Genomic DNA, 25,778 nt, shown 5'->3' with positions numbered 1-25,778 from the left:
GAAATTGTGCAAAGTTCTTGGCTATGCAACTTGCGTGGCATATATTAGTTTGTGAAGTACTACAGAACTGCTATGGACATGGCAAAGACAGAAACATTTCACATTTCTCCCTTTCTAAGTTATGATTTAAATGTGCTTCCTAATACAAAGTGCTTAGTGGCTGAAAAACATGAATGAAGGTAGATGTTAAAAATGTGCAGCCATAGGACTCTTTCAGGCAAGATGTGTTGCTGGAGGACTTGGTTTCGGTGTATTGATTTATTTGTAGAAACATCTCAGCTTGATTTCTGACTTGGATGGTTCCATGTATTCTGCATTTGTAGGCTTTGTATTTCTCTCTTCTTCCTTTTTTTTTTTTTTTGTATGTTAGGGGGTTTGAAATGAATTTCATTGTGCTTATTTTATGTTGGTTTATTTTTCCCTTCCTTGAGAATATTTTTAAAAAATAAACTATGATTTTTGGTCTTATTGTGTGTGTGTGCGCCTTATGATGATCATGTGATTATAAACTGGGATGCCACCTGAAACTCCCGATTCCCCCCCCAGACAGTGTGGCTTATCTTGTCTTTCTCAGGAGATGTGTCTGCAGTTGTAAGTGAGGGCAGTGTTGCCAAATTGTGCTCTTTGATTTCAGGATTTGTGCCTCTTGCCATCGCTGTGGTTCACTGTCTTGTAGTCTCTTAAGATGAGTTTTACCCCGAGTTAATGCTATGAGGCTTCAGGCTACATTTGTTTCTGCCTTCATAGAAACGGATACAGAAATGCTGACAATACAACAGGGATTTGAGTAGCTGGACAAAACCTGTTTGCTCTTTCAGCCCTGCTTCTCTGAAATTTTGAAAAGTGATCTTTGAACACAGCCCAAACAATGGAGAGCTAGAAATAAATCAAAACAACTGTTACAATAACAACAGGTGCGATTAAAAATGGGCTTTTGTGGTTTTTTTGGTTGTATTTTTTGTGCCTTTTTTTTTTACATCCTGTTGCATCATTGATTCTTCTGTGGTAGAATCAAGAACTCACTAGTGAATGAAATCATCTGTTTCGTGTTACTGCCCAGGCTGTGGGGAAGAGTAGCAGAATGTGTCTGTAGGTGTGTGGAGAAAACGCCCTGAGGTATTTATGTTAGTGGGTGAAGTGGGACCCTGGGAACCTGTCTTAAGATGAACTGCACCTTGCCAGAACAGTGGTGAAACCCTATTGTGTTATCTTCAATTATGTCATAGCTGGATGACTGTCCTATGTCCTTCAGCAGCTCATCTGAATCAGTAATGGGCACACTGTTTTGCTGTACAATGAGTGCCTACCTGCCTAAAAAGATAACAAAGAACTTGTTCTTCATTGTGCAGTTAAAAGTGGGGGATAAAACTCACAGAAAATTCTTTACTGGGACACATAAAGATGGGAGAGCTCAGCTTCCCCGAGGTATTTCACCCGTCCGAGGGGGTTTCTGCTTTGTGGGTTGTGCTCAGACTGACATACAGAGTTAGGGAGTCACCGATGCAGTTGAAAGTCTTTGCAATTTGTATGCAGTGATGGTTTATTGTGTTGGACCTATACTTCAAAAGGCAAACCCATTCTATTATGGACAGACATGGATGGGGTTTTTTTTGTAATAGGATGGTCTCACTCTATCATTTGCTATATGATAACCGAGGAGAGTGTGTGGAATAGTTCAGCTACATCTCTATCACAAAGCCACGAAAAGGTAAGCAATTTCCATTTGTTTTTAGCGTCTCTGCAATAGATCCAAATAAATTCCAAGTGAATCCATGTCTTCTGAAGACCTGAGTACTTTCTATAGATGGAAGAACGAGGATGCAGTCTTCTGTAGAGAAAACAGCTGGAATATCTTCAAGAGCAAAATGTAAACAAGGAAATTGAGTTACACTTCTTCAGCAATGCATAGGGAAGATAAAGTCATGAGACCAGAAGTGAGGTGGGCTTTGTTCAGTGAAGATCTTCCTAGGTGTGATGCCTGGGTTAATATAGGCATGTAATTATATGTACATTTTGTCAAGTCTACATATCAAAGTACCTTTAGGAAGGAGAAGAGAAAAAGAAGAGAAAAGGAGAAAAGGAGGAGGAGGAGAAGAGAAGAACCAACTCTTATCATTGTGAAGGAAGGGAACTGTTCAGAATGGAAATCGCGGAGCTCGGCGGCCGAGAGGGCGGAGCCACGGCCGGTCGGTCCCCGCTCGGAGCAGCAGCGGCAGCGAGGGCGGGCAGCAGGAGGATGCTTGCGGAAGGAGCGGCGATCAGACACCAGGTGCCGCTGTCGGCCGCGAAGGCGCCGCGAGACGCAGGAAGGCGGCAACTCCTCCCCGAGCCGCTGTCACGGTGCCGTAAGCGGGAGGAAGGATGCGGCGAACCGGTCCGGGCGCGGCACCGGGAGAGTGGAGCGGCATCCCGTTCATGATAGGGAGACCTTAAGGGGGCCGTCTGAGGGGCGGCGGAGCGCGTTGCAGGGCTCGAGAAGGGGCCGGCGGCGGCTGCGATGGGCGCGTGTGTGTGTGCGGTGTTACGGGTGCTGGTGCTGCAGGCGGCATGGGCGCTGTGCGGCGGGCAGGTGCGGTACTCGGTGCCGGAGGAAGCCAAGGCCGGCACGGTGGTGGGTCGACTGGCGCAGGACCTGGGTCTGGAGGCGGGCGAGGCGGAGACGCGGCGGCTGCGGCTGGTGGCGCAGGGCCGGCGGGCGGGCGTGGAGGTGAGCGGGGCGAGCGGGGCGCTGGTGGTGAGCTCGCGGCTGGACCGGGAGGAGTTGTGCGGCAAGAGCGCGCCGTGCGCGCTGCGGCTGGAGGTGCTGGTGGAGCGGCCGCTGCGCGTCTTCCACGTGGAGTTGGAGGTCACCGACATCAACGACAATGCTCCCACCTTCCGTGTAAACGAAGAAACCCTTAACATCGCGGAATTGGCGACACTGCCGGGGTCTCGATTCCCTCTGGAGGGCGCGTCGGATGCAGACATCGGAGTGAATGCTCAGCTCTCCTATACCCTCAGCCCCAGCGAGCACTTTAGTCTTGATCAACAGGGAAATAATGACCAGAGCACGTCTTTGGGTCTTATATTAACGAAATCTCTGGATCGCGAGACAATGCCGGTGCACCGGTTGGTGTTGACGGCAAGTGACGGAGGCCGTCCCTCTCTGACAGGAACGATGGAGCTGGTGATCTCGGTGCTGGACGCGAATGACAACGCGCCCCAGTTCAACCAGTCTGTCTATAAAGTTAAAGTCTTAGAGGGTTCAGAACTCGGAACTCTGTTAATCACGGTTAGTGCCACTGATCCAGATGAAGGGCTCAATAGCGATATTGTATATTTTTTTAGTAGACATGTCAGTACAGAAGTTAAAGAAATGTTCACTCTCGACGAAAACAAAGGGGAAATCAGACTTCAACGCGAGTTAGACTATGAAGAAATGGACAGTTACGAGATCACGGTTGAAGCAAGAGACAGAGGCTCCCCCCCGCTGTCGGGTCACTGCAAGGTGGTGGTGGAGGTGCTGGACGTGAACGACAATGCGCCAGAGGTGTGGGTGACGTCGCTCTCAGTGCCGGTGCCCGAGGACGCGTCGGTGGGGACGGTGGTGGCCCTGCTGAGCGTGTCGGACCGGGACTCGGGGGCGAACGGGCGAGTGCGGTGCTGGGTGTGGCCATCGGGGCCTTTCGGTCTGGAGGCGACGTTCGCGGGGTCGTACTCGCTGGTGCTGCGGGAGGCTCTGGACCGGGAACGGGTGTCAGAGTACGAGGTGGAGGTGCGTGCGGAGGACGGCGGGTCGCCGGCGCTGCGTGCGAGTCGCGGGGTGCGGGTGCCGGTGTCGGACGTGAACGACAACGCGCCGGCGTTCTCGCAGGCGGTGTACACGGTGCTGGCGCGGGAGAACAACGCGGCGGGCGCGGAGTTGGCGCGGCTGTGGGCGCGGGACCCGGACGAGGCGGGCAACGGACGCGTGAGCTACTCGGTGGCGGAGGGCGGCGTGGGCGGGGCGGCGGGCTCGTCGTCTGTGGGGGGCGGTGGCAGCGTGTGGCGTCCGGCGTCGAGCTACGTGTCGGTGGACGCGGAGAGCGGTCGTGTGTGGGCGCTGCAGTCGCTGGACTACGAGGAGCTGCAGGTGCTGCAGTTCGAGGTGCGTGCGGTGGACGCGGGGGAGCCGCCGCTGTGCGGCAACGCGACGGTGCAGCTGTTCGTGCTGGACGAGAACGACAACGCGCCGGCGCTGCTGCCGGCGGCGGGCGGCGGTCCGGAGCCCGGGGCTGTGTCGCTGGAAGCGTCATCGGACTTGGGGTCGGCGACGCTGTGGGCGTGGGCGGCGTGGGGGGCGCCGGCGGGGCAGGTGGTGGCGAAGATCCGCGCGGTGGACGCAGACTCGGGCTACAACGCGTGGCTGCGCTACGAGCTGTTGGAGCCGCGGGGCAAGAGCCCGTTCCGCGTGGGGCTGTACAGCGGCGAGGTGAGCACGGCGCGGGCGCTGGAGGAGGCGGACGGGCCGCGCCAGAGGCTGGTGATCGTGGTGCGGGACCACGGTGAGCCGGCGCGCTCGGCCACGGCCACGCTGAGCGTGTCGCTGGTGGAGGGCGCCGAGGCGGCGCTGGCGGCGGGCTCGGGTTCGTCGTCGCTGGTGGCGCGCTCGGCGGTGGGCGGGGAGAGCGGGTCTGGGGCGACGGCGTCGACCAACGTGTGGCTGGTGGTGGCGATCTGCGCCGTGTCGAGCCTCTTCCTGCTGGCCGTGGTGCTGTACGGGGCGTCGCGTTGGGCGCCGCGGGCGGCCGTGCTGGCGGGGCCCGGGCCCACGACGCTCGTGTGCGCCAGCGAAGTGGGCAGCTGGTCGTACTCGCAGCGTCACAGCCGGAGCCTGTGCGTGGCGGACGGCGCTGGCAAGAGCGACCTGATGGTTTTTAGCCCCAACTTCCCGCCGCCACCCGGCCCCGCTGCAGAAAACGGTTCTGCTGGAACGGGGCCGGCGCTCTGCCCTCTTGCTGGAAGTGTGGTAAGTGTCTTGGAAATCTTGTATTTTAGTTTCTCTCTGTTGAGGTGTTCTGTTTACCTGACACTTTTCGTGGATCCTCGATGTATTAAAACAGCTTTTCTGTGATAATGGTTTTATAACAAAGTCTTAGTTTTGTCGTACTGTTGGATTTAGGCATCCTGATCCAGGTTAGATATGCGTGTTTGCCTTTTGAAATGTTATTGCTTCATTACCTGAATGCCACTCAAAAGTTTCAGGTCTTCTTTTACCCCCCTTTTTTTTAATCTCTCATCGGGCGTTATCTTTAATCACGTTTGTTGAAATATTTTTTTACCCACAATTTGTATCGAACTGCCGCGGTGGTTTTGTTTCCCTATTTTTAACTTCTTTTAACCTGTGAGAACTCACAGGAGGTGCCAAGGAGTTTGGTAGCTCCCTCACGCTGACTGTAGCGGTTTTGTATCAATTGTGGTTACTCTTGTTTTGATGAATATTGTTTCACATGCGCCTCGACTCGCTCGTGAGCTTTTTTATTCAGAAGCTCCCTGGTTGATTGTTTTCTGCACTCTTAAGGAACTGAAGTACACGAGGTGGCAAATACGGGAGTGGAGTGAGTGAAAGAAATGTTGGTCGAGGTCGTGAGTACTTTTCTGTCTGCAAATCCGGCGAAAATGGGGGATGGTGGAGAGGAAAGAAATAAGGCTGCTCTATGCAAAACCCGAGAACTCTTTGAATGAGAGGGTGCTCCCTGGCCTCTCCCCACGACCCGATCCCAGTCTTTTGTAGTGATGCGGCGTCTCTTCTCCCATATCCACCCCTGAAACCTGCTGTGGCAAGTACAGTCCAAATTCGGTGCGAGTGGGGAGAGGCAGGAAGAGTGGCTAAGGGAAAATTTTGGTGGAGAGTTTCTATGTGTAGTGTTGAATAATCCAGGGATGGTAGGTTGAAAATTTTTGGTTGTCCCAGCAGTAGAACATAAAAAGAAAGGAACACGTATTTGATACTGATCTTGTCCATGTACTGATGGTACTGAATCATCTTTTCACATCTATACAAGCTTCAAAACACTTTTTGAGATGATCCGTTAGGATCATGTTTAGCGTTTCTTGTTCAGTGTTAGAAAATAAATACGGATTTTACAACTATCTTCACTTGTGAGTAGCAAGGTTTATCCCAGCACTGTAGAACTGTCACTTTCTTTTTTCACATGGATGAGATGAAAGGCAGAACCAGAAAAGAGCTATCTTCTAAAGGAAAAACTTGTAGATAAGTTTATAAGCAGATTTAACTAATTCTGTAGAAGAGGATGCAGAAAAAACATTTGCTCATGGGTGTGGGAAGCGTCTTGTTTCCTCGGGTTATGATTAAGAGTGATGTGGAGTCTCTCCATGCTGATCTTTTGGGACAGGGGAGGATTTGACTTCCGTTCGGTTCCTCTTGGGTTTTGCACTAATGAATTGAAGATCTCGGCATTTATTATAGGCGCACATTGTCAGGAAATATTTTAGTACTTCTTTTAGAAATAGAACGCAATCTTAACTTTAGAAACGGCTCGTGGATGCTTTTACTTCGTGGCATAGTCTGGGCAGAAGTCCTTGAGAGAAGACTCTGGAATATCCATCAGTACCTTTGAATAAACGATGCCATTTTTGCGCAGCGCTGTCTTCAGCTGCAAAACCAGGCTCTTCTCGCCGCACGTTGTTTTGGAGAGTGATGCTGATTAACAGTTATGTTACTAGACTCAACGCAATCCTGGCAGCCGAGGCAGGGTTTGCAGCCGGGAGCGCTGCCGAGCGCTTCCGCGGGCGGCTCCGGTAAGCGGGAGAGGCGGAGGAGCAGCAGCCGGCTGCAGCGCTCGCACCGCCGTGGTGGCCGAAGGTTGTTTTGCAGCCTCAGAACTGGAGATTTTACAGACAGAGAAATGCTCGGCACGGCTGCCGGAGGAGTTGTTACAGACGCTGCTGCTTGGCTCGAAGGGGTTCTACCGCATGAGTAGGACTGGTCTCTTCCTTGCTGGCATCTGCCGCCAAGTCCAGGGGTCTCTGACTGGGAGTCAATAGACCGATCTGTACCCTCGCGTTAAAGAGACGAGGTTTTGCCTGCAAGATACTGAATAGCACATTGTCAATCCTAATTTGTGTTCCTTGTTATATGTAATGAGGATTTTCGTAGGGTTCGCTGAATTCTAGAAATCCTCTGCGTACGAGACTGTTATCTCAGCCTCCTGATGGCTAAAAGTCACCTCCGGTCGCCCTGTCCCCACGGAGCTTTCTGAAGGGCATCCTGACATCTCTTGCTCCTCTGCCAGCAGACACAGCCTGCCTTGGCGTAGAGGGACTCGGAACTGCCGGGAAAAGAGCGGATCAGCCTGGTGATGCTGCCGGCAGTTCTGTTTGTCCCGTCTGCAGGGAGAAGTGCCGGGCTGAGAGGGAGCCCTAGGGGGCAGGGGGGACTCCCACGGGCGACAGCGTGGACTGCCTGCCACACCTCCAGAGCAGGAGAAGCCCGGTGTTTCGGGTCGCCGAGGTACCCTCGTCCTTCCTCTGGTGTCTGTCCCCATGTGAAAAGCGGTAGCGGGGTCCCTTCACCTCCGTTGGTGGCTCCGCCCTGGCAGTTTGGGCTTGGTCCGAGGAATAGCTCTGCTCGTCTTCGATCGGTAGGCAGACCCTATTTACTGTGGGGCTTCCATCGCTGTGTGAGCTCTTCCTATGCGCCTTCCAGGCGGAGATGAGGGCTGGGGCTGCCGGTAGGTCCAGCCACAGCTGCTGCGGCCGTCAGCTCCCCTCGGAGGAGAAACTGCAAAGGCTGTCGCTCCGTCTGCTCCTCCGGACAGATTCAGCCTTTTCTGCAGTCTTCAGCTGAAGCCCAGTGTACTAATTTAGCACCAATGGTAACCCCTGGGATTTTCTCAGCCCTGCTACCGAGCAGGACGTTTCCTGCAAACCTCAGTCGAAGACACAACGCCTTAAAATCATTGCTGATGAAATGATGATGTTTAACCACGAGTGTCCCCTCGTGTGGTGTAGCTGTTCGCTCCACAGCCCTGATGTAACCTGGTTTTACTCTTCACCTTTAGATTTTTGCTTTTGCTGGATTAACAGTTTCTTCTGGCAGCCACCGTAGTTCTGAGCGCAGCGTGCACGGCAGGGCTAGTGACGTCTTGCAGGAAAAGGGGAGGAGTGGCTGAAAATGTGAGATGGGGAGGGAGAAAGAGAATGTAAGGGATGTTCAGGGCTCTGAGACGCTGAAAGTGCAGCACTGCAACTACTTGTCGGGTGGAGGAAGAGCTCTGTGAACACCTCGGGGAGTGAGACATGATGAGGGTCATGTAGCAGTGAGTGAGACCTCAGAGATCCCGGACCATGCTCTTGGGATCACAAAAAGTTGAATTCCTTAGTGAGCCATGTCAAACTGCCTTTAAGAATGGGTCAAGCTGAGGAAAAGGAATAGGGAATGTTTGGATATGACAAAAAGAAGGTACATGTGAGATCAAAAATGAGGGGTTTGAAGGAGTACTTACATTATCCATTGTAATTACAAGAGTAACGTCTACATTAAAGTTGTTTAATGCAACTTAATACATTAATACAACAAAAGATTGTGATTAGGTTGAGTGACTTGAGGTGGAGAGGAGCCCTTTGAGATTGGAGACCTTGAAAAGAAGAGTTAGGTGGAAAGGCAGCCCAAAAAAGAGTGTGAATAGAGAAACTGAATGTAAAGGCACCTTTGAGAGCATCAGATCAGCTGGATGTGGAAGGGAAGGAACAAATAAGTAGGGAGGAACATCCCTGAGACTCTGTCGAGCAGAGCAGTGGCTTTGCACAGAGGGCAAGGCTGGATTCTGCCCCCGTGGCACAACAGTGTTACTCCCTTCATGGCAGGAGTTTCTGTGATGTAACTGGTCCAGGATATTTATTGTTACTAAGCACTGGTTCTTGACTGTGATCCAAAGCTGTCTACCTGAGTGGTGTGTGGATCAGGCACCCATCCGTGCTGGATTGGGAAGGAGGTTGTGGTAGGATCTGGGTGTTGAGATGGTTCAGGCAATACATGTGTTCTAGTGAATGAAGCTGCCTGACATATGGCTGTCCAGAGTGGAAAAGGACAAGAAGACAAGGCATGGCAAAATACTAAAGCAGGGTGGTAAGCTTTTAAAATGTTGTTAAAACCAAAAAAGCGAATTGAAGGCAGGTTTCCCTAGAGCCCTGTAAACAGCACTGGGCAATACTGTGAAATTAGAGATGCAGCAGAAAGATGAAGAATTTATTTCATGCTTAATGAATAGTAAATTAATGAAATTAAGACTAATGCCATTGTAGGCTGCCAGATACTCCTCAAAAGGTGAGCACATCTTAGAAGAAGGAAAATATGATATTACTTTGGTTTTGGCCATTCATTAATCAGTTTCTGCTAGCACTGCTGGTACTTCGGGCACCAGTATGCATAGCAGCAGCTTGTCTGCCTTTCAGAGGGTTTATCTGTCCAAAAGGAGGATGTTGAGCCTAAAATTATTAGGTTTCTTCATTGTAAACCCAGTCGCAGTTGGGTAAGTACAGGCTGTGTGTTTGACTTGTGTGTGCACCTGAATATCAATATGTGGCTGTCCTGGCCCTGCTGGACAGATGGATTTGTTCTTGCTGTAAGCCAATATTAAGGGAAATACATCAATCTTTTCTGTGGCTTTAATAGGTGTTATTACATTGGTTCAAGGTGTTTATAGTGACTGTGCAAATCGCTACAGAGTGGTAAACCCAACAACTTTCAGGTATTGTAGAAGACATCATATCTTGGCAGAAGAGTAATCTAGGGCAGATTTGGAGTGAGGGGAGTCTGAATGACAATTCTGTGGTGACTAGGTGGGAATTGAGGATTTCTGCAGTTAGCAATAAAGAAAAAAATAGTGGGTAAACAGCATACCATGAATACTTACATTATATACTGTGTGAATGGTTTATTGAACAAATTTATGCCCTCTGTGGATGCACAGCAGCTCTACAGCTCCTGCTCTCAGCACCTTGCTCCTTCTTTCCCCTCTGCTCCACCGTTCCCCAAGGGGTGTTGTAGCATCAGTGCAGTAGGAAAAAAATGCAATATTCAGGTACTACCAGAACCTCCTGGAGTTAAAAAATCATAACATCCACAGGCAGTTTGCTGGGCACCTGCTTCAGTGTAGGCAGGTTGGGAACCTGACTGAGGTTTTTGCTGTGTTCTGAAGATGCAAACAGATGTATTGATTTTTTTTTATTTAATGTACAACTTTTGGCTGTGCTCCAGATTTTCTCCTGCTTTCAAAGGCTCTGATACTATGTATAATTGAAGTGTTCTGTTTCACTTGCCCGGAAATTCTTAACTGCATAAAGAAACACCATGAATGTGACAGGGGTTAAAATCTGTCCTTGTCACACATTTATAGACTCTTGCTTTTGCTTGATCAGAAGAAAGCTGGAAACAGAGGAGACTGGAGGTGCTGCCAGGGCTTGGGGCCCATATGTATAAACTGCTGCTGAAAATAATTCCAGGGAGGTTTTCCAGGAGAGTATTTTGAAATACTTTCTGTCCTTTCCCACCTGCTTTGAGGAGAGGTTTGTAACTGTTCCCTGCATGCAGAATGTCAGGGGAGCAGAGACCTATGATGCCCCCCCACTTAATGATCCGCAGTCTCTGTGTTGGATCAGCTCATCTTTCCCTGCAATTCCTGGGCATGTCCTAAATACAAGATCTCTCTGGCACCAATATTTATTTCTTTACAAGTAATTGTACTGCTGCAGCCTTATATTTTCCCCTCCTGCAGCCATCCCCTCCTGCTTTGGTGGGCTGGATGGGAACTCGTCTGTGGCTGGGGGTGATCTGACAAAACAGAGAACCTTCCCTCCAACAATCTGTGTTAATTTACCTTGTCCAGAAGGTGAAGCAGGAAAGAGGCTTTTTCTTTTTTTTTTCCCCCTTTCCCTCTTCCCTAAAGTTTAACAGGGGTAGAGTCGACTGCCTCCTTTAATTGTGTTCTTAAAACCCCTCTGGGAAATGTTGTGCTCAGCCGGAGCGTGCCTGGACTGTGTTGACCCATGTTTAGCCGATGCCTGTCACTTCTCATCCGCCTTTCCCTTTCACCGCGGTACTCTGACAGCGCGCGGCAGCGCACCCTCTCGCTGCCTCTCCCGCAAGGACCGGAGGGAGGGAGGACGGGGGGTCTGCTCTGCATCTCTTCACGGACACACATCCGTGACGCGGACTCGGGGCGCGGACCACCCTCCCACTCTTCCCCACCCCCATCTCCGTCGGGGCGTTAAAAAAGAGGGGAAAGATGAGGAGGGGGTGGAGAAACAGCCGCCGGCCGGCGGGACAGCGGCGGCGGAGGGAGCGCAGCCCCCTCCCCCGGTGGCGCAGGTGTCGCCGCGGCCTCTGGGTGGCGCCGCCGCCGCTGCCCGTCTAAGAACCGCGCGGGGCCGCCGCGCCGGGCACAGCGAGCGGCGGCGGCGGGCGCAGCGCTGCGGAGCTGCCGCCTCTCCCCGCACGGCAGCCGGCGGCACGGCGGGGCGGGGGGAGGGAGCGGAGCCGCCGCGGAGCCTCCCGCGCCTGCAGAGAACTTCTCGCCTTGCCGCCGGCGCGCCCCGGCGCTCATTCGCTCCGCGCCGGGAACTTGCGGCTGTTTGCTGAAATTCTGGATTATGTTCCTGCTGTGCCGGTCTGCGGGGAGCTGAGCCAGGGGAGGAAGCATGCGGGGCTATTTAATGGTCTTCTGCCTTATTTGCTGCACGGCGGACGGGCAAATAGTGTATTCCATCGCCGAGGAAACAGAGCGTGGAGCGTCTGTTGGGAACATAGCGAAGGATTTAGGAATAGATGCAGCTACACTTTCAGCTCGGAAATTTCGCATGATCACCAGCTCAAGTAAGCAATATTTTAATATAAATGCCAGCACGGGGGCTTTGTCTGTTAACGAGCCCATAGACAGAGAGCAGCTTTGTGAATTAAAGTCTGTCTGTCTCCTGAATTATGAACTCGTGTTAGAAAACCCTCTAGAGCTTTATAGGATGGAATTTAAAGTCTTGGACATAAATGACAACTCCCCCAGCTTTCCCTTAAGTGAATATCACATAAGCGTGCCTGAGTTCCTGTCACCTGGGGCACGGTTTACACTCCCCAATGCCCAAGACCTTGATGAAGGTGCTAACAGTGTCCAGAATTATACTCTGAGCCCTGATGAACATTTCCATTTGGAAATGCAGATACGTGGGGACGGGAGTAAATATCCTGAATTGGTGCTGAAGAAAGCCTTAGACAGGGAGCAGCAAGCCACTCACAGACTTGTGCTTACAGCCAAAGATGGTGGGAATCCTCCAAAGTCTGGTGATGTCCCAGTTGTTGTGACTGTGCTGGATACCAATGACAATGCACCAGAATTTGAGCACTCGGTCTACAGGGCGAGTATCTTGGAAAACTCCCCCAGTGGGACTTTGGTAGTCCAAGTGCACGCCACAGACTTGGATGAAGGTCCAAATGGAGAGATCAGGTATTCATTTAGCAATACGACTTCTGCTGACTTACAGCGAATGTTCTTAATTGACCCACACACTGGGGAGGTGACAGTCAATGGCGTTTTAGCTGTTCAGAGACCCCTTCTCGAGATGCTTATTGAGGCAAGGGATAACGGGGCATTTGGCATGTCCAGCACAGCTAAGCTGCTGGTGGAAATCGCTGATGTGAACAATCATGGCCCAGAGATTACAATTACATCCCTTTCCAGTCCCATTCCTGAGGATGCTGTTCCTGGCACGGTGATAGCTCTGCTGAGTATTTTGGATAAGGACCCTGGGGAGAATGGGAAAGTAACCTGCCAGATCCCCGATAACCTTCCCTTCCAGTTAAAGCCTTCCCTTCAAAATTACTACAGCCTTGTCACCAGTGAGCTTCTGGACCGAGAACTGATCAGTGAGTACAACATCACCATTACTGCCACAGACTTGGGTTCTCCACCCATCACCACTCAGAAGACTGTTTGGGTGCAGATTTCTGACGTGAATGATAACCCTCCTGTCTTCAGTGCTGACGCATTTGAAGTGTTTGTGGAGGAGAACAATCCACTTGGTGCTTTTATCTACCAGGTCTCGGCATCTGACCCTGATATAGGGGAGAATGGACGGGTCTCTTACATCCTCAGGAATTCTACAGTTGCAGGCAGTGCCCTGACCAGCTTTTTGTATGTGAACTTGGCCAATGGGAGCATCTATGCAAAACGTGCCTTTGACTTTGAGCAGCTTAGAAGCTTCTATTTCCAAGTGGAAGCTAAGGATAATGGGTCACCAGCCTTGAGTGCTGCCATAACAGTGAATGTTTACATCTCAGACCAGAATGACAACGCCCCAGCTATCCTGTACCCCACCAGCCAGAATGGCTCAGTAGCTGTAGAAGTTGTGCCTCGCCTGGCTGATGAGGACTACCTGGTGACCAAAGTGGTGGCAGATGATGAGGACAACGCGCAGAACGCCTGGCTTTCCTATCACCTGGTCCATGCCTCTGACTCTACCCTGTTTCAGTTGTCCCCACACACTGGTGAGCTGCGCACCACGCGCTCCATGCGCTCCACCGACTTTCTCAAGCACAAGGTTGTCGTGGTGGTGCAGGACCACGGGGATCCACCGCTCTCCTCTACTGTGACAGTGGGCATCCTGCTGGCTGACACCCTGCCCCAGAAACTGCCAGACTTTGATGACAGCGGGGAACGACCGCCACTACTCAATGCTACAAACATCTACTTGATCATTTCCCTTGCCTGTGTCTCGTTCATCTTTGCAATATTCCTCCTCTTTCTTGCCATTGTGCGGCTCTGCCACTGCCGGACTTGCTGCTGTGGTGGCTGTTGCTGCCCAGCTGATGATTATAAAAAATATTGCTATAGTGTGCACATGCTTCCCAGCTCCCACCTCTCACCGGACATGCTGGAGGTCACTGGTGTGGGTAAACTGACTCACACCTACTTGTACAGGGCATCTGTAGGTCTTGGGCCCAGTAATAGCAGCATCCCAAATGGTGATGCTGGGAATGCTCCCAGTGGTTCAAGGTTACAAGTGCCGGGACCTTGCATCCAAGTGCAGCAGGTCCAAAGTGACCGGTTGAGTGCTGTCCTCGTGGTAAGTACTTCTGCCTTTTGTTTTTTTCTCCCAAGCACGTGGCCTTGTGTCTGCACTGGGATGTTCAGTGAAGAGTAGACTGAGGGTATTTGCAGGAAAAGAGGTGTGAGTTTGTGACACCTGGAGGAAATTTCTGATTCTTTTACATATTTTCTAAAGCCAAGTATCTCTTTGAAATATGGTCATGGGATGAAAAAAAGATTTTTTTTACCCACCTACAAACATTAAGGGCCTTTAGCTATAACTGAAGATGATGTAAGTGAAAACTAAATGCCTTGCAAGCCAAACCATTGTCTTCAGAGAGCTAGGTAGGGGCATTATAAGAGTCCATGTGTAAGTTTCTAATCCATGAGTGGTTCTAAGCTACACTCTGTAGAGCCTGTGATTGTATTTCTTTAATAATTTTTTTATTATCCTCTCCACATTCCTGAGAGTTTTTCATTGAGAGAGAGTAGTTTGCTGAGCCAACATGTTGGTTTAAAATGCCCAGGGTAAGTCTGAAGTGGAAGAGAAGGAGTTCTAGCACCTTTTTAGGAAATGTGGTTTGTAGTCCTCATCTCTCTTTCCAAGCAATCCATAGGTTTTGTGAATCTAAATTAATTTCCTTCTGAGCTTCTGACCAAGCTGGTTTCTTCTTTGTAATGTGATGAGTGACTTTGCAGGAGAAAATATCTTAGTGCGATCACAGTGTAGGGCTACAAGGTGGGATATGTCTGCAGGCCTCATCTGCTGGGTGCTGCTGCATCACTTGTCCAAGACTCAGTTTTCTTATATGTATTTTTAATAGGTGCTGTGAATCATCTGTGCATTTTTTGTGAAGTTTTGAGAGGTTTTGACTGCAGACTGTCAAATTCCTTAGTGTGCATAACAGTAACTTGGTCCTGTTGGCTCTGTCCATGCCAGTACTCTGTCTGGTAAGAGCTACTGCAGAAGTTTCTAAGAAAAATGTAAGAACCCAGGTTAGAGAGACATGGTATGATCTGCTTCATGCCGTTGTTTTTAAGCTAGTTTACAGTTATTAGAGCTAGTCCTAAGTCTGTAATGGTTACGTTTATTTCCACATTTGAAATATTTAATGTACCTTTATGTGTATGTAAATGCCCTGTCCCTTTTTGAAGGGATGTAAGGGTAGGTTCAGTAACTTCTTTGTATAATCAAATACATATTCAACTACACAATGCTTTGTTTTATGGCGCTTAAATTTCCAAGTTGTGCATTTTTGTCAGTTTTTCTCATCTAAAAAAGGTTCCAATTAGTTTATCTCACCTTTCCTTATTTATCTGTTGACAAGGTGAAATATGTTTGTGGGTTTAATTTTTTCCCCCATCCCTCCCACTTTTTTTCTAAAACCTTTTCAACATAAATCCTACTGTCAAGGAAAGATGTTTTGTCAAATATTTGTTATTTGAGTGGCACATGATGGTTTACCTCACGTTTAATCACAATCATAATCAGTTTAAAGTTCTGTTCTCTGTAGCAGCAGAGGGTTGCACATATTGTGAGTTTTTCACTTTGCAAAGAGGGGTGTGTGGAATACCTAAATCTTGCAAAAGGAGGAGAATTGGTACAATTCAGTAAGAAATTGTAGAGTTCAAGAAAACAACAGTTGTGTGTAAAGAAGAATCTATTCCTAATGCATTGATGCACTTTGGGGATATCATTGACCATTTTGAGAATCTCAAAAAAGTCTGAATTAGAACCCTTGTAACAGGGAGTTAAAAACTTTTTAGGCAATCTCTTAATTCAGAAGGTGTCTGCAAAAATCTTGATGGTGTCTTAGGGGTGTAACCTTGCCTGGAGAGTAGTTCATAATTGCAAAACATTTAGAACAATTATGAGATTTATGTATCCATAAAGTAAAAAAATCTAGGACAACTCATTTCCTTGTTCCTGTTGAACAAGATCTGGAAACTCAGGTTATGAACACATTAAAGAACTGAATTATAATAAAAATGCAAAAGTATCCCTGATCTCCATAGTTAGAACAACTCAAATGTCTCTCATTACATCTCACTCTGTCACAGTCATTCAGGTGACTTTTAAAACTTGTAACAGAAGACATCATTTAAGGAGCTACTGGTAGTGGGTGAAATGAAACCCAGATGTCACCTTTGACAATTTTATTTCCTTGGCTGGTAATACTCAGGAGATGGGAAACCATAGATGCAGCCCATGGAAAGTCCAAAGTTAATTGAGTTGAGTAGGGGAGCAAAGGCAGAAACTGTGGAAACCCGTCTACCCTTAAGACCAGAATCATGGTGGTTATTATTATTAATTTAGTGCTGGTCATTCCAATGGCATTCCAGCTAGAGAATTAACTACATATGCATATTTACTAATTAATTTGGGATGTTGTCTAAATGTTATCTGTAAATGCTTTCAGGCTGATTCATCTGGGGTTAAACATATAAACCTATGTGACCCTTTGAGATTTTGAGGAGATAGATAATTGTGTTGCTCTCTAAGAATATAAATGTAACAAAAAGAAAGCAACAAACATTTAAAAGACAACTATTTAAAAATAGCAACTTCATAGTTATAATTCAAAGCACTGGAAAGTATTAAAAAAGTACACTTTTCTCAGAATTTAAATATACCTGATTTTTTGAGTTTTTTTTTAAATTGAGGAGATGATCACAGTTTTTAGTTCATGTGGGATAGAAAAAGGTCTACATATATCAAGAGTTAATTGGAATTCCAGATATTAGACATATTTTCAGAATTTAGGAGAACTTCTTTATTCTTTTCTTGCTTTGCTACTAAATGAAATGACAGGCTTGGGTGATTTTTACTTATGCAGACCCAGAAAACCCATTTTTTCTTTTATATTTTCTATTTGGGTTAGAGCTAAAAAAAGCTCTATGTATGGCCAAAACAGCAGTAGAGTAAACTGTAATTGTATCTCTTTCAGTATTTTGCTGTGCCTTTCTGCAACATGGCATAAATGGCAGATAAATGAAAAGCAGGATATGCTGGTGGGATGTGTCAGACCCAAAGGCATTAGTGGTTACTAAAATAAGCAGTGGTTCACTGACTTATTTCTGGGTTTGTGATGTAGCCATGGGTTGCTACAGCCCTTTTGTGTGCTTGTGTTGCCCATTGTGTTACACCAAAGGCCTGTAAGATATTTCTACATTCAGAACACAGTAACCTCTCTGTGACTTGACATTCAATATTTAGGTTGTGTCTAAAAATAGACTCAAACCTTGCAATGAAGAGTATTTCTCATGAAACTGTAATGTAAGTGTATCCATTTTTGTCAATGTGACATGCATTTCCAGTGACAAAAATGGATACACTTACATTGAGACAGGGGCAGGCAATCTAGGCTAAACTGCTGCAGGATAAGCATCACTGAATTCCTCTCACAAGTGGAGGCCACACATGTGTATAAGCCCTCCCTGCATCTCATCCTGATGGGAAAGTGCTCCCATAAGAAAGTAAGAGTGAAGCACCTTTCCAATTTTTCCTGTCTGTGATGATAAAAACCTGCCTAGAACTAGCAGTCTTATGCTCACATTTTAAGAATTCAGTTTTTAGAAAAATTTCTTGGCTAAAGAAGTTATTCTTGGGATTAGGCCAAAAAAATCCTAGAAGGAGCCAATATCAAAGAAAATTCAATAAGCGAAACTACTGTAGGTTTCCCTCTTTTTGACCACTTCGATTACCTTTTGCAAAGAAAGGTGCAGTTCCAAAGTTCAGCAAAAGAACACTGAGTCCTGGAAAGGCTGGAAATGCCTGGGTTGAAACTTTGGTTGTCTGATGTCTGCCTTGGAGTGTTATTTTTAGAGGTAGTGGAAGGGAGAGTGACAGGCGTTGTAGGTTGAGACAAAGGCCTTAAGGGAATGTGGAGAGTAATCTCACTGTATGTGGAGCAGCATAAGGCAAAGCCAATGACGGGCAGGGAAGGATGAGGTTGAATGGTGACCTGGGCTGAGGGAGGGTAGATATGAGTAATTCTTGAATGAAAATGTAGAACAGGGAAACACAATTTGGATCAAGTCCAGTCCTTCCGTATGTCCGTCACCATTTAATCTTAAATATTCAAATTTGAAGATTTATATGTTAATTGTAAAACAAATAATTTTAATTGCAAAATTCACTAAGCTGTGCCCATTATTCCTACTGGAAAGTTATTTCTCTAAGGCTTTGAAATGCTATTCTGACATCCTGCCAACAGTTCTTTGCTATGACTTTGCAGGCATTTGGTGTTGTGCCAGCATTTCCCTTTTAATATAAGTAGTTCTTTCCCTCTTTGCATTTTTCTTTCTCCACAGTTCAGAAAGCAACAACATCTTTTCTTAGGCTTTGTCTGACCAAGCTAAACAACTCAATCTCTTTCAGTCTTTTTTCTTATGGTCAACTCTGTACTGTCTAATTATACTGATATTCCTTCTCAGCATCTGGGGTTTTTGGTGGATATATATTGCAAATATATCACCAGACTCATATATATGCCAGACCAAGTGCCTTCTGCATGGATAGAAATACTTCCTGGTCCAGGGGATAGGCAATGCATCACCTGATACTTCTTGGGAGGGCAATTATTTTCTCAGTAGTTGTAATATATTGATTAATCAGTCATGTAATTATTGTTGCAGAGCTTCTTTGCGATAAGAGTGGATGGGGAATGGTTAATAACCAAGATGTTGGTTCTTCTGCCTAAATTCACCCACCTAAATCCTTGATGTGTGAGCCTTAGATGTTAAAATGTCATTGCCACCTGCTGAGAGCAACTCACCCTGTTCATCTTAGTCAGAAGAGTTTAGACAGTGCTGTCTGTAGACCAGAAGACTAAATGCATTAAATAACCAAAATGAGTTGATATAAGCAGTACTTTATGTGAATCTGCACTTTGGGTTATTAGATGTCATCCATTTCTCTGACAGTTGTATAGATCTTGAAGTGAACGATGCCATATGATTGTCTTCTACAAATATTGTTAGAATAGCCCGACTTCTTGTGTATCAAACTTTTCAGTGTAGCATAGTTCAATCAGACTAATCAGTACAATCTGAATAGATGAGATGAATTTCAGTTTGTATTATATTGAAGAGAATTGAAGAGCGGTCTAGCAAACAGTTGTCTTCAATAAATCTATGAGTACTTTTGTTCCTTTTCAGTGTACCTTCATTTCTCTTTTATTCCTACCTCCAAAATTGTATCCAAACAGGCAGAGTAATGGGCTTGTAGTCTCATAGGCTGGATTTTACTTTTCTAAATTACTGTCTCTGCAGTTGCTTTTCTTCAATCTGATTATTCTACTCCAGACTTGACATGTTTTTATTAAAAAAAAAAAGCCAAACCAAATTCTCCTCAATTCTCTGCTTTTATTTATCAGTTCATTTAGAAATCTGTGATGGAAATCAGGTGGTGGGGATTTGAGGATGCTGAACTCCCAGCATTTGGGTTCTGCCTTGGTGACAGTAATTTCCATTCCCTTGGAGTAATTTGTTGCATAGTCAGTCAGTCTTAAGACACTGAAAATAGAGGAAAATACAGATTAATTGTCATAAGATGGGATGTTGGCTCTAGGGGGATCATTGGTCCACGTGTGCCATGTGTTTGTACCATTGGCTTTTGCATCCTCTGTGTCCCATTAGAGAGAAACTGTGTCTTGGTTTGAGATAAGCAACTGCCAACCCCCCCAAGCACAGAGAGAAAAGCCTCCCTCCTAACACCAGGGAAAGGGAGGAAAAGAGAGGGGAAAGAAAAAAAAACACTTCAAACTGCATTTATACTAAATCTACATATATTTTTCACAGAAAGAAAGAGACAATTAGAAGAGAGTACAAATATACACTCACACAAGTCTACAACAACAAGTTCCCCACCTCAACTTCTTAACGAACACACAAATTCTACTGTCCTAACTACACATTACTTAAGAAGAAGCTTATTCCCCAGGGAGACAAACCCAAGCAGAAAGGAGAGAGCCAGAACAACACATTTTACTTTCCTGAGATACCCTGTGAGCCAGTGGTGGGCCTGGTCCTCTCCATGCCCCCTGGGACAGCATCGTGTGTCCTCCCAAGAGGAGGCTGAGAAGCCACTGCCTTAACCACTCCCACACTGGTTCCTCCTTCCCTGGAGATGATGTCATAATGTGGTATGGAATACAAAATTACTGGCTAGAAGAGGTCAGCTGTTAGCTCAGCCCAGCTCAAGTCAGCTGACAGCTTCGGCCTAGTCCAGACTTCAGGGCCCAAATCTAGGCCCACCTAGGTGAACCCATAACATTCTCCACCCCTTATTCCATACCATATTATGTCACTCATATCTTAGGTTCTCATGCTTAAACACTTATTTTTTTCAGGGCTGATTTCCACCCCTCCATAATGTGGCTAAGAGTCCATTAGGATGGGGCAGATATTTCAGATGGAAACAAAGCAGGTCATCTCAGGTTATCTTATCTGATGGTTCATGTCTTTCAATAGGGTTACCATCCTCTCTTCAGGAGTCTCTAGTTTCCCACTGGGGTTAAAATAGTGTTCACAGTCAGATCCACCCCTTGGCCTCATCCACCTACAGGTGGTCTGAGGCATCATAGGCCCACTGAGCCAGGAACAACCCTCCCCCAGCCAGTCCAGGGTGTGATGTTCTTCATTGGCTCGGCTCTTGGGCACATCAACACTCACACGATGGGTTTTCAAAGATTCAACTCAAACGGCAGTGTCCCACCACACATCAACAGCTTACGCAGGCTTCTCTTCATGTCTTTCTCCTCGGTCACACAGAAGTACTACAGTTCACCATGTGAGCCATCCCCCTTAGCAGCAGTCCTAACAGCTTTGGCAGCCTCGGAAGCAGCCCCGACAGCAGCACAAGCAAGCAGCAGAGGCAGGAGCAGCCCCAGCGGCTCGCCAGCCCTGGCTCGCTTGCAGCCCTGGCTCGGCTTGCAGCCTCTCACGGCTCGCGGCCTCTCATGGCTCGCAGCCTCTCATGGCTCACAGCCTCTCACGGCTCGTGGCCTCTCATGGCTCGTGGCCTCTCACAGCTCACAGCCTCTCACGGCTCGTGGCCTCTCACAGCTCACAGCCTCTCACGGCTCGCAGCCTCCCCCGGCTCGCTCGCAGCCCTGGTGGCAGCCCTGCCAGTGACAGCTCCGGCTCCTGCGGGTCGCTCAGCACTGCGGGCGCTGGTTCTGGGTGCCGCATCTGTTGGGTTCTCTGCAGGGGGCTCCGCAGCACCTCTTTTCCTCGTTCACTGGGGTCTCACAATGGCAAGCACGCTTCACAACTGTGGATAACCTTAAGAATAGTGTTCACGGTTAAATCCACCCCTCGACTTTATCCACCTACAGGTGGCCTGAGGCACGATGGGCCCATCAAGCCAGGAACACCTCCTCCCCATGCCAGTCCAGGTGAGATGCTCCTCATCAGCTCCTGGGCACATCAGCATTCACATGATGAGTCCTCAGGGATTCAACTCAAACAGCCGTGTCTTGCCACACACGAACAGCTTTCATGGGCCTCTCTTTTCTGCAGTGGCTACAGTCACAGCAGGCACCAGTCGAGCTGTTTGAACTCACAAAGACAGTGAAACAGTGAAAACGAGCATTCAACAGCAAGGGAGAGTTGTGTTGTTTACATTTTCTGTTCTGGATGTACTTAAACAAAGCACTTATCAATCTATGTTTCTACAACAATCCTCCCGGGAAGCCTGCTAAGATTCTGGGACACCTGCCAAGGTCCTCCGTCGCTCCCGAGTTTCCCGGCCAACGCACCATTAACTGTCTTGGTTTGAGATAAGCAACTGCCAACCCCCCCAAGCACAGAGAGAAAAGCCTCCCTCCTAACACCAGGGAAAGGGAGGAAAAGAGAGGGGAAAGAAAAAAAAACACTTCAAACTGCATTTATACTAAATCTACATATATTTTTCACAGAAAGAAAGAGACAATTAGAAGAGAGTACAAATATACACTCACACAAGTCTACAACAACAAGTTCCCCACCTCAACTTCTTAACGAACACACAAATTCTACTGTCCTAACTACACATTACTTAAGAAGAAGCTTATTCCCCAGGGAGACAAACCCAAGCAGAAAGGAGAGAGCCAGAACAACACATTTTACTTTCCTGAGATACCCTGTGAGCCAGTGGTGGGCCTGGTCCTCTCCATGCCCCCTGGGACAGCATCGTGTGTCCTCCCAAGAGGAGGCTGAGAAGCCACTGCCTTAACCACTCCCACACTGGTTCCTCCTTCCCTGGAGATGATGTCATAATGTGGTATGGAATACAAAATTACTGGCTAGAAGAGGTCAGCTGTTAGCTCAGCCCAGCTCAAGTCAGCTGACAGCTTCGGCCTAGTCCAGACTTCAGGGCCCAAATCTAGGCCCACCTAGGTGAACCCATAACATTCTCCACCCCTTATTCCATACCATATTATGTCACTCATATCTTAGGTTCTCATGCTTAAACACTTATTTTTTTCAGGGCTGATTTCCACCCCTCCATAATGTGGCTAAGAGTCCATTAGGATGGGGCAGATATTTCAGATGGAAACAAAGCAGGTCATCTCAGGTTATCTTATCTGATGGTTCATGTCTTTCAATAGGGTTACCATCCTCTCTTCAGGAGTCTCTAGTTTCCCACTGGGGTTAAAATAGTGTTCACAGTCAGATCCACCCCTTGGCCTCATCCACCTACAGGTGGTCTGAGGCATCATAGGCCCACTGAGCCAGGAACAACCCTCCCCCAGCCAGTCCAGGGTGTGATGTTCTTCATTGGCTCGGCTCTTGGGCACATCAACACTCACACGATGGGTTTTCAAAGATTCAACTCAAACGGCAGTGTCCCACCACACATCAACAGCTTACGCAGGCTTCTCTTCATGTCTTTCTCCTCGGTCACACAGAAGTACTACAGTTCACCATGTGAGCCATCCCCCTTAGCAGCAGTCCTAACAGCTTTGGCAGCCTCGGAAGCAGCCCCGACAGCAGCACAAGCAAGCAGCAGAGGCAGGAGCAGCCCCAGCGGCTCGCCAGCCCTGGCTCGCTTGCAGCCCTGGCTCGGCTTGCAGCCTCTCACGGCTCGCGGCCTCTCATGGCTCGCAGCCTCTCATGGCTCACAGCCTCTCACGGCTCGTGGCCTCTCATGGCTCGTGGCCTCTCACAGCTCACAGCCTCTCACGGCTCGTGGCCTCTCACAGCTCACAGCCTCTCACGGCTCGCAGCCTCCCCCGGCTCGCTCGCAGCCCTGGTGGCAGCCCTGCCAGTGACAGCTCCGGCTCCTGCGGGTCGCTCAGCACTGCGGGCGCTGGTTCTGGGTGCCGCATCTGTTGGGTTCTCTGCAGGGGGCTCCGCAGCACCTCTTTTCCTCGTTCACTGGGGTCTCACAATGGCAAGCACGCTTCACAACTGTGGATAACCTTAAGAATAGTGTTCACGGTTAAATCCACCCCTCGACTTTATCCACCTACAGGTGGCCTGAGGCACGATGGGCCCATCAAGCCAGGAACACCTCCTCCCCATGCCAGTCCAGGTGAGATGCTCCTCATCAGCTCCTGGGCACATCAGCATTCACATGATGAGTCCTCAGGGATTCAACTCAAACAGCCGTGTCTTGCCACACACGAACAGCTTTCATGGGCCTCTCTTTTCTGCAGTGGCTACAGTCACAGCAGGCACCAGTCGAGCTGTTTGAACTCACAAAGACAGTGAAACAGTGAAAACGAGCATTCAACAGCAAGGGAGAGTTGTGTTGTTTACATTTTCTGTTCTGGATGTACTTAAACAAAGCACTTATCAATCTATGTTTCTACAACAATCCTCCCGGGAAGCCTGCTAAGATTCTGGGACACCTGCCAAGGTCCTCCGTCGCTCCCGAGTTTCCCGGCCAACGCACCATTAACTGTCTTGGTTTGAGATAAGCAACTGCCAACCCCCCCAAGCACAGAGAGAAAAGCCTCCCTCCTAACACCAGGGAAAGGGAGGAAAAGAGAGGGGAAAGAAAAAAAAACACTTCAAACTGCATTTATACTAAATCTACATATATTTTTCACAGAAAGAAAGAGACAATTAGAAGAGAGTACAAATATACACTCACACAAGTCTACAACAACAAGTTCCCCACCTCAACTTCTTAACGAACACACAAATTCTACTGTCCTAACTACACATTACTTAAGAAGAAGCTTATTCCCCAGGGAGACAAACCCAAGCAGAAAGGAGAGAGCCAGAACAACACATTTTACTTTCCTGAGATACCCTGTGAGCCAGTGGTGGGCCTGGTCCTCTCCATGCCCCCTGGGACAGCATCGTGTGTCCTCCCAAGAGGAGGCTGAGAAGCGACTGCCTTAACCACTCCCACACTGGTTCCTCCTTCCCTGGAGATGATGTCATAATGTGGTATGGAATACAAAATTACTGGCTAGAAGAGGTCAGCTGTTAGCTCAGCCCAGCTCAAGTCAGCTGACAGCTTCGGCCTAGTCCAGACTTCAGGGCCCAAATCTAGGCCCACCTAGGTGAACCCATAACAAACTGCTGGACTTTCAGTGCTGCCCAGTGTAACTGTGCAAATGCCGTGTATTTTGGGGATTACAGTTACCTTGTTTCCATGTAACAAAAGGAATTCTGCTAAGGGTGTGGTCTGCTGAGGATTATTTAAAATCACAATCAAAAGAATGTCAACAAAATCCAATATCCAAACGAAAAAGGGGGATAATCATGCACATGGGAATTAAGATATTGAGTTGAGAATTTGTAAGGCAAAGAAATGGGCAGGGCAACAGCTCAAAGGTTTGGTGCTATCAGAGGCATTGTAGAAGAAAAGCAAAGTCGACCAATAAGGCAAGTGGAACTTAAGTATCAGAGGAAGAAGGTGCTTTAAGAAATAAAGAAGTAGTTTGTAGCCTCTGGTCTTTGAGCAGTCTCTCTTAGGAAAATGAACATATTTTTGTTCTTTGGATTCTTTCTTCTCCAAAGGAATGATTTTTATATTTTGATGTGTTAGTTCTTCCATCTCCCCCATGTCTGGTTCCAGTCTAATGGGTCTTGACACCGTGTTTAGTGGCTTCTTATTTCTTTCTTATTCTGCCAAAGCTGCCTTCTCAAAGTCAAACCTCTTTGCACAACTGGTCTGAAAAATCAAAGTTTATGATGTTCCCTCACAAAACCCGAGGGTATTGGTTCCAAAAGGTTCTGTGCTGTCATTCCTCAACCTTTTCCAATTCCTTTGTTGGGGTCAGAAGCAAGGGAGCAGGGAAGCTTTACAGCTGAGTGAGCTCTTCATCTTTTGAACTACTTAGCTGTTTTCCATGTGTCTTGGGAATATATTTTAGTCAGCTTTTAGGTTCTGCTTTCTAGCCAATACTTACATGGAGATTGACACAATATCCTTATGGTTAAAGCAGTTTTCATTGCATTGCATTAAATTTACAGGGTTGTGATCATACCTGTAATATTAAGACATAAAGACATTTTAATTTAAGCCTGAGCTCAGTCTTTTAACTTTGTGATTCCAGTGCAACAGAGATATGGAGCTACTGGAGACAGTGTAGTGATGGGCCCCTAAGATAGCCAAGGGAATGGAGGATCCCTCATATGAGGAAAAACTGAGAGAACTGGGACTGTGTGGCCCAGAGAAGGGAAGGCTCAGGGAATAGGGTGACCACAAATGTATGAAAACAGAGCTGGGCACTTTTCAGTGGTACACAGTGAGAGGAAAAGAGGAGGAGGTTCTGT

General features: G+C 47.8%; 1 protein-coding gene across 8 annotated transcripts in view; it reads left to right on the top strand.

The window, feature by feature from the left end:
• Positions 1–25,778, top strand: part of LOC139678983 (protocadherin alpha-C2-like) — a 181,445-nt gene that overhangs the window by 87,803 nt on the left and 67,864 nt on the right. Inside the window, exon 1 of one of the 8 annotated variants that reach the window (XM_071570308.1) lies at positions 11,515–14,094. The exons of the other annotated variants lie outside the window; for them this stretch is intronic. Within the exon in view, the coding sequence (XP_071426409.1) occupies positions 11,680–14,094 (2,415 nt within the window). The 5' untranslated portion in view covers positions 11,515–11,679. Of the gene's footprint in view, positions 1–11,514; positions 14,095–25,778 lie in introns of those variants that run through there. 8 annotated transcript variants of the gene reach the window in all.

The sequence above is a fragment of the Pithys albifrons genome, chromosome 15 (genome assembly GCF_047495875.1).
Source record: "Pithys albifrons albifrons isolate INPA30051 chromosome 15, PitAlb_v1, whole genome shotgun sequence".
Taxonomy (NCBI): domain Eukaryota; kingdom Metazoa; phylum Chordata; class Aves; order Passeriformes; family Thamnophilidae; genus Pithys; species Pithys albifrons.
This window is presented reverse-complemented; position numbering and strand designations above follow the sequence as displayed.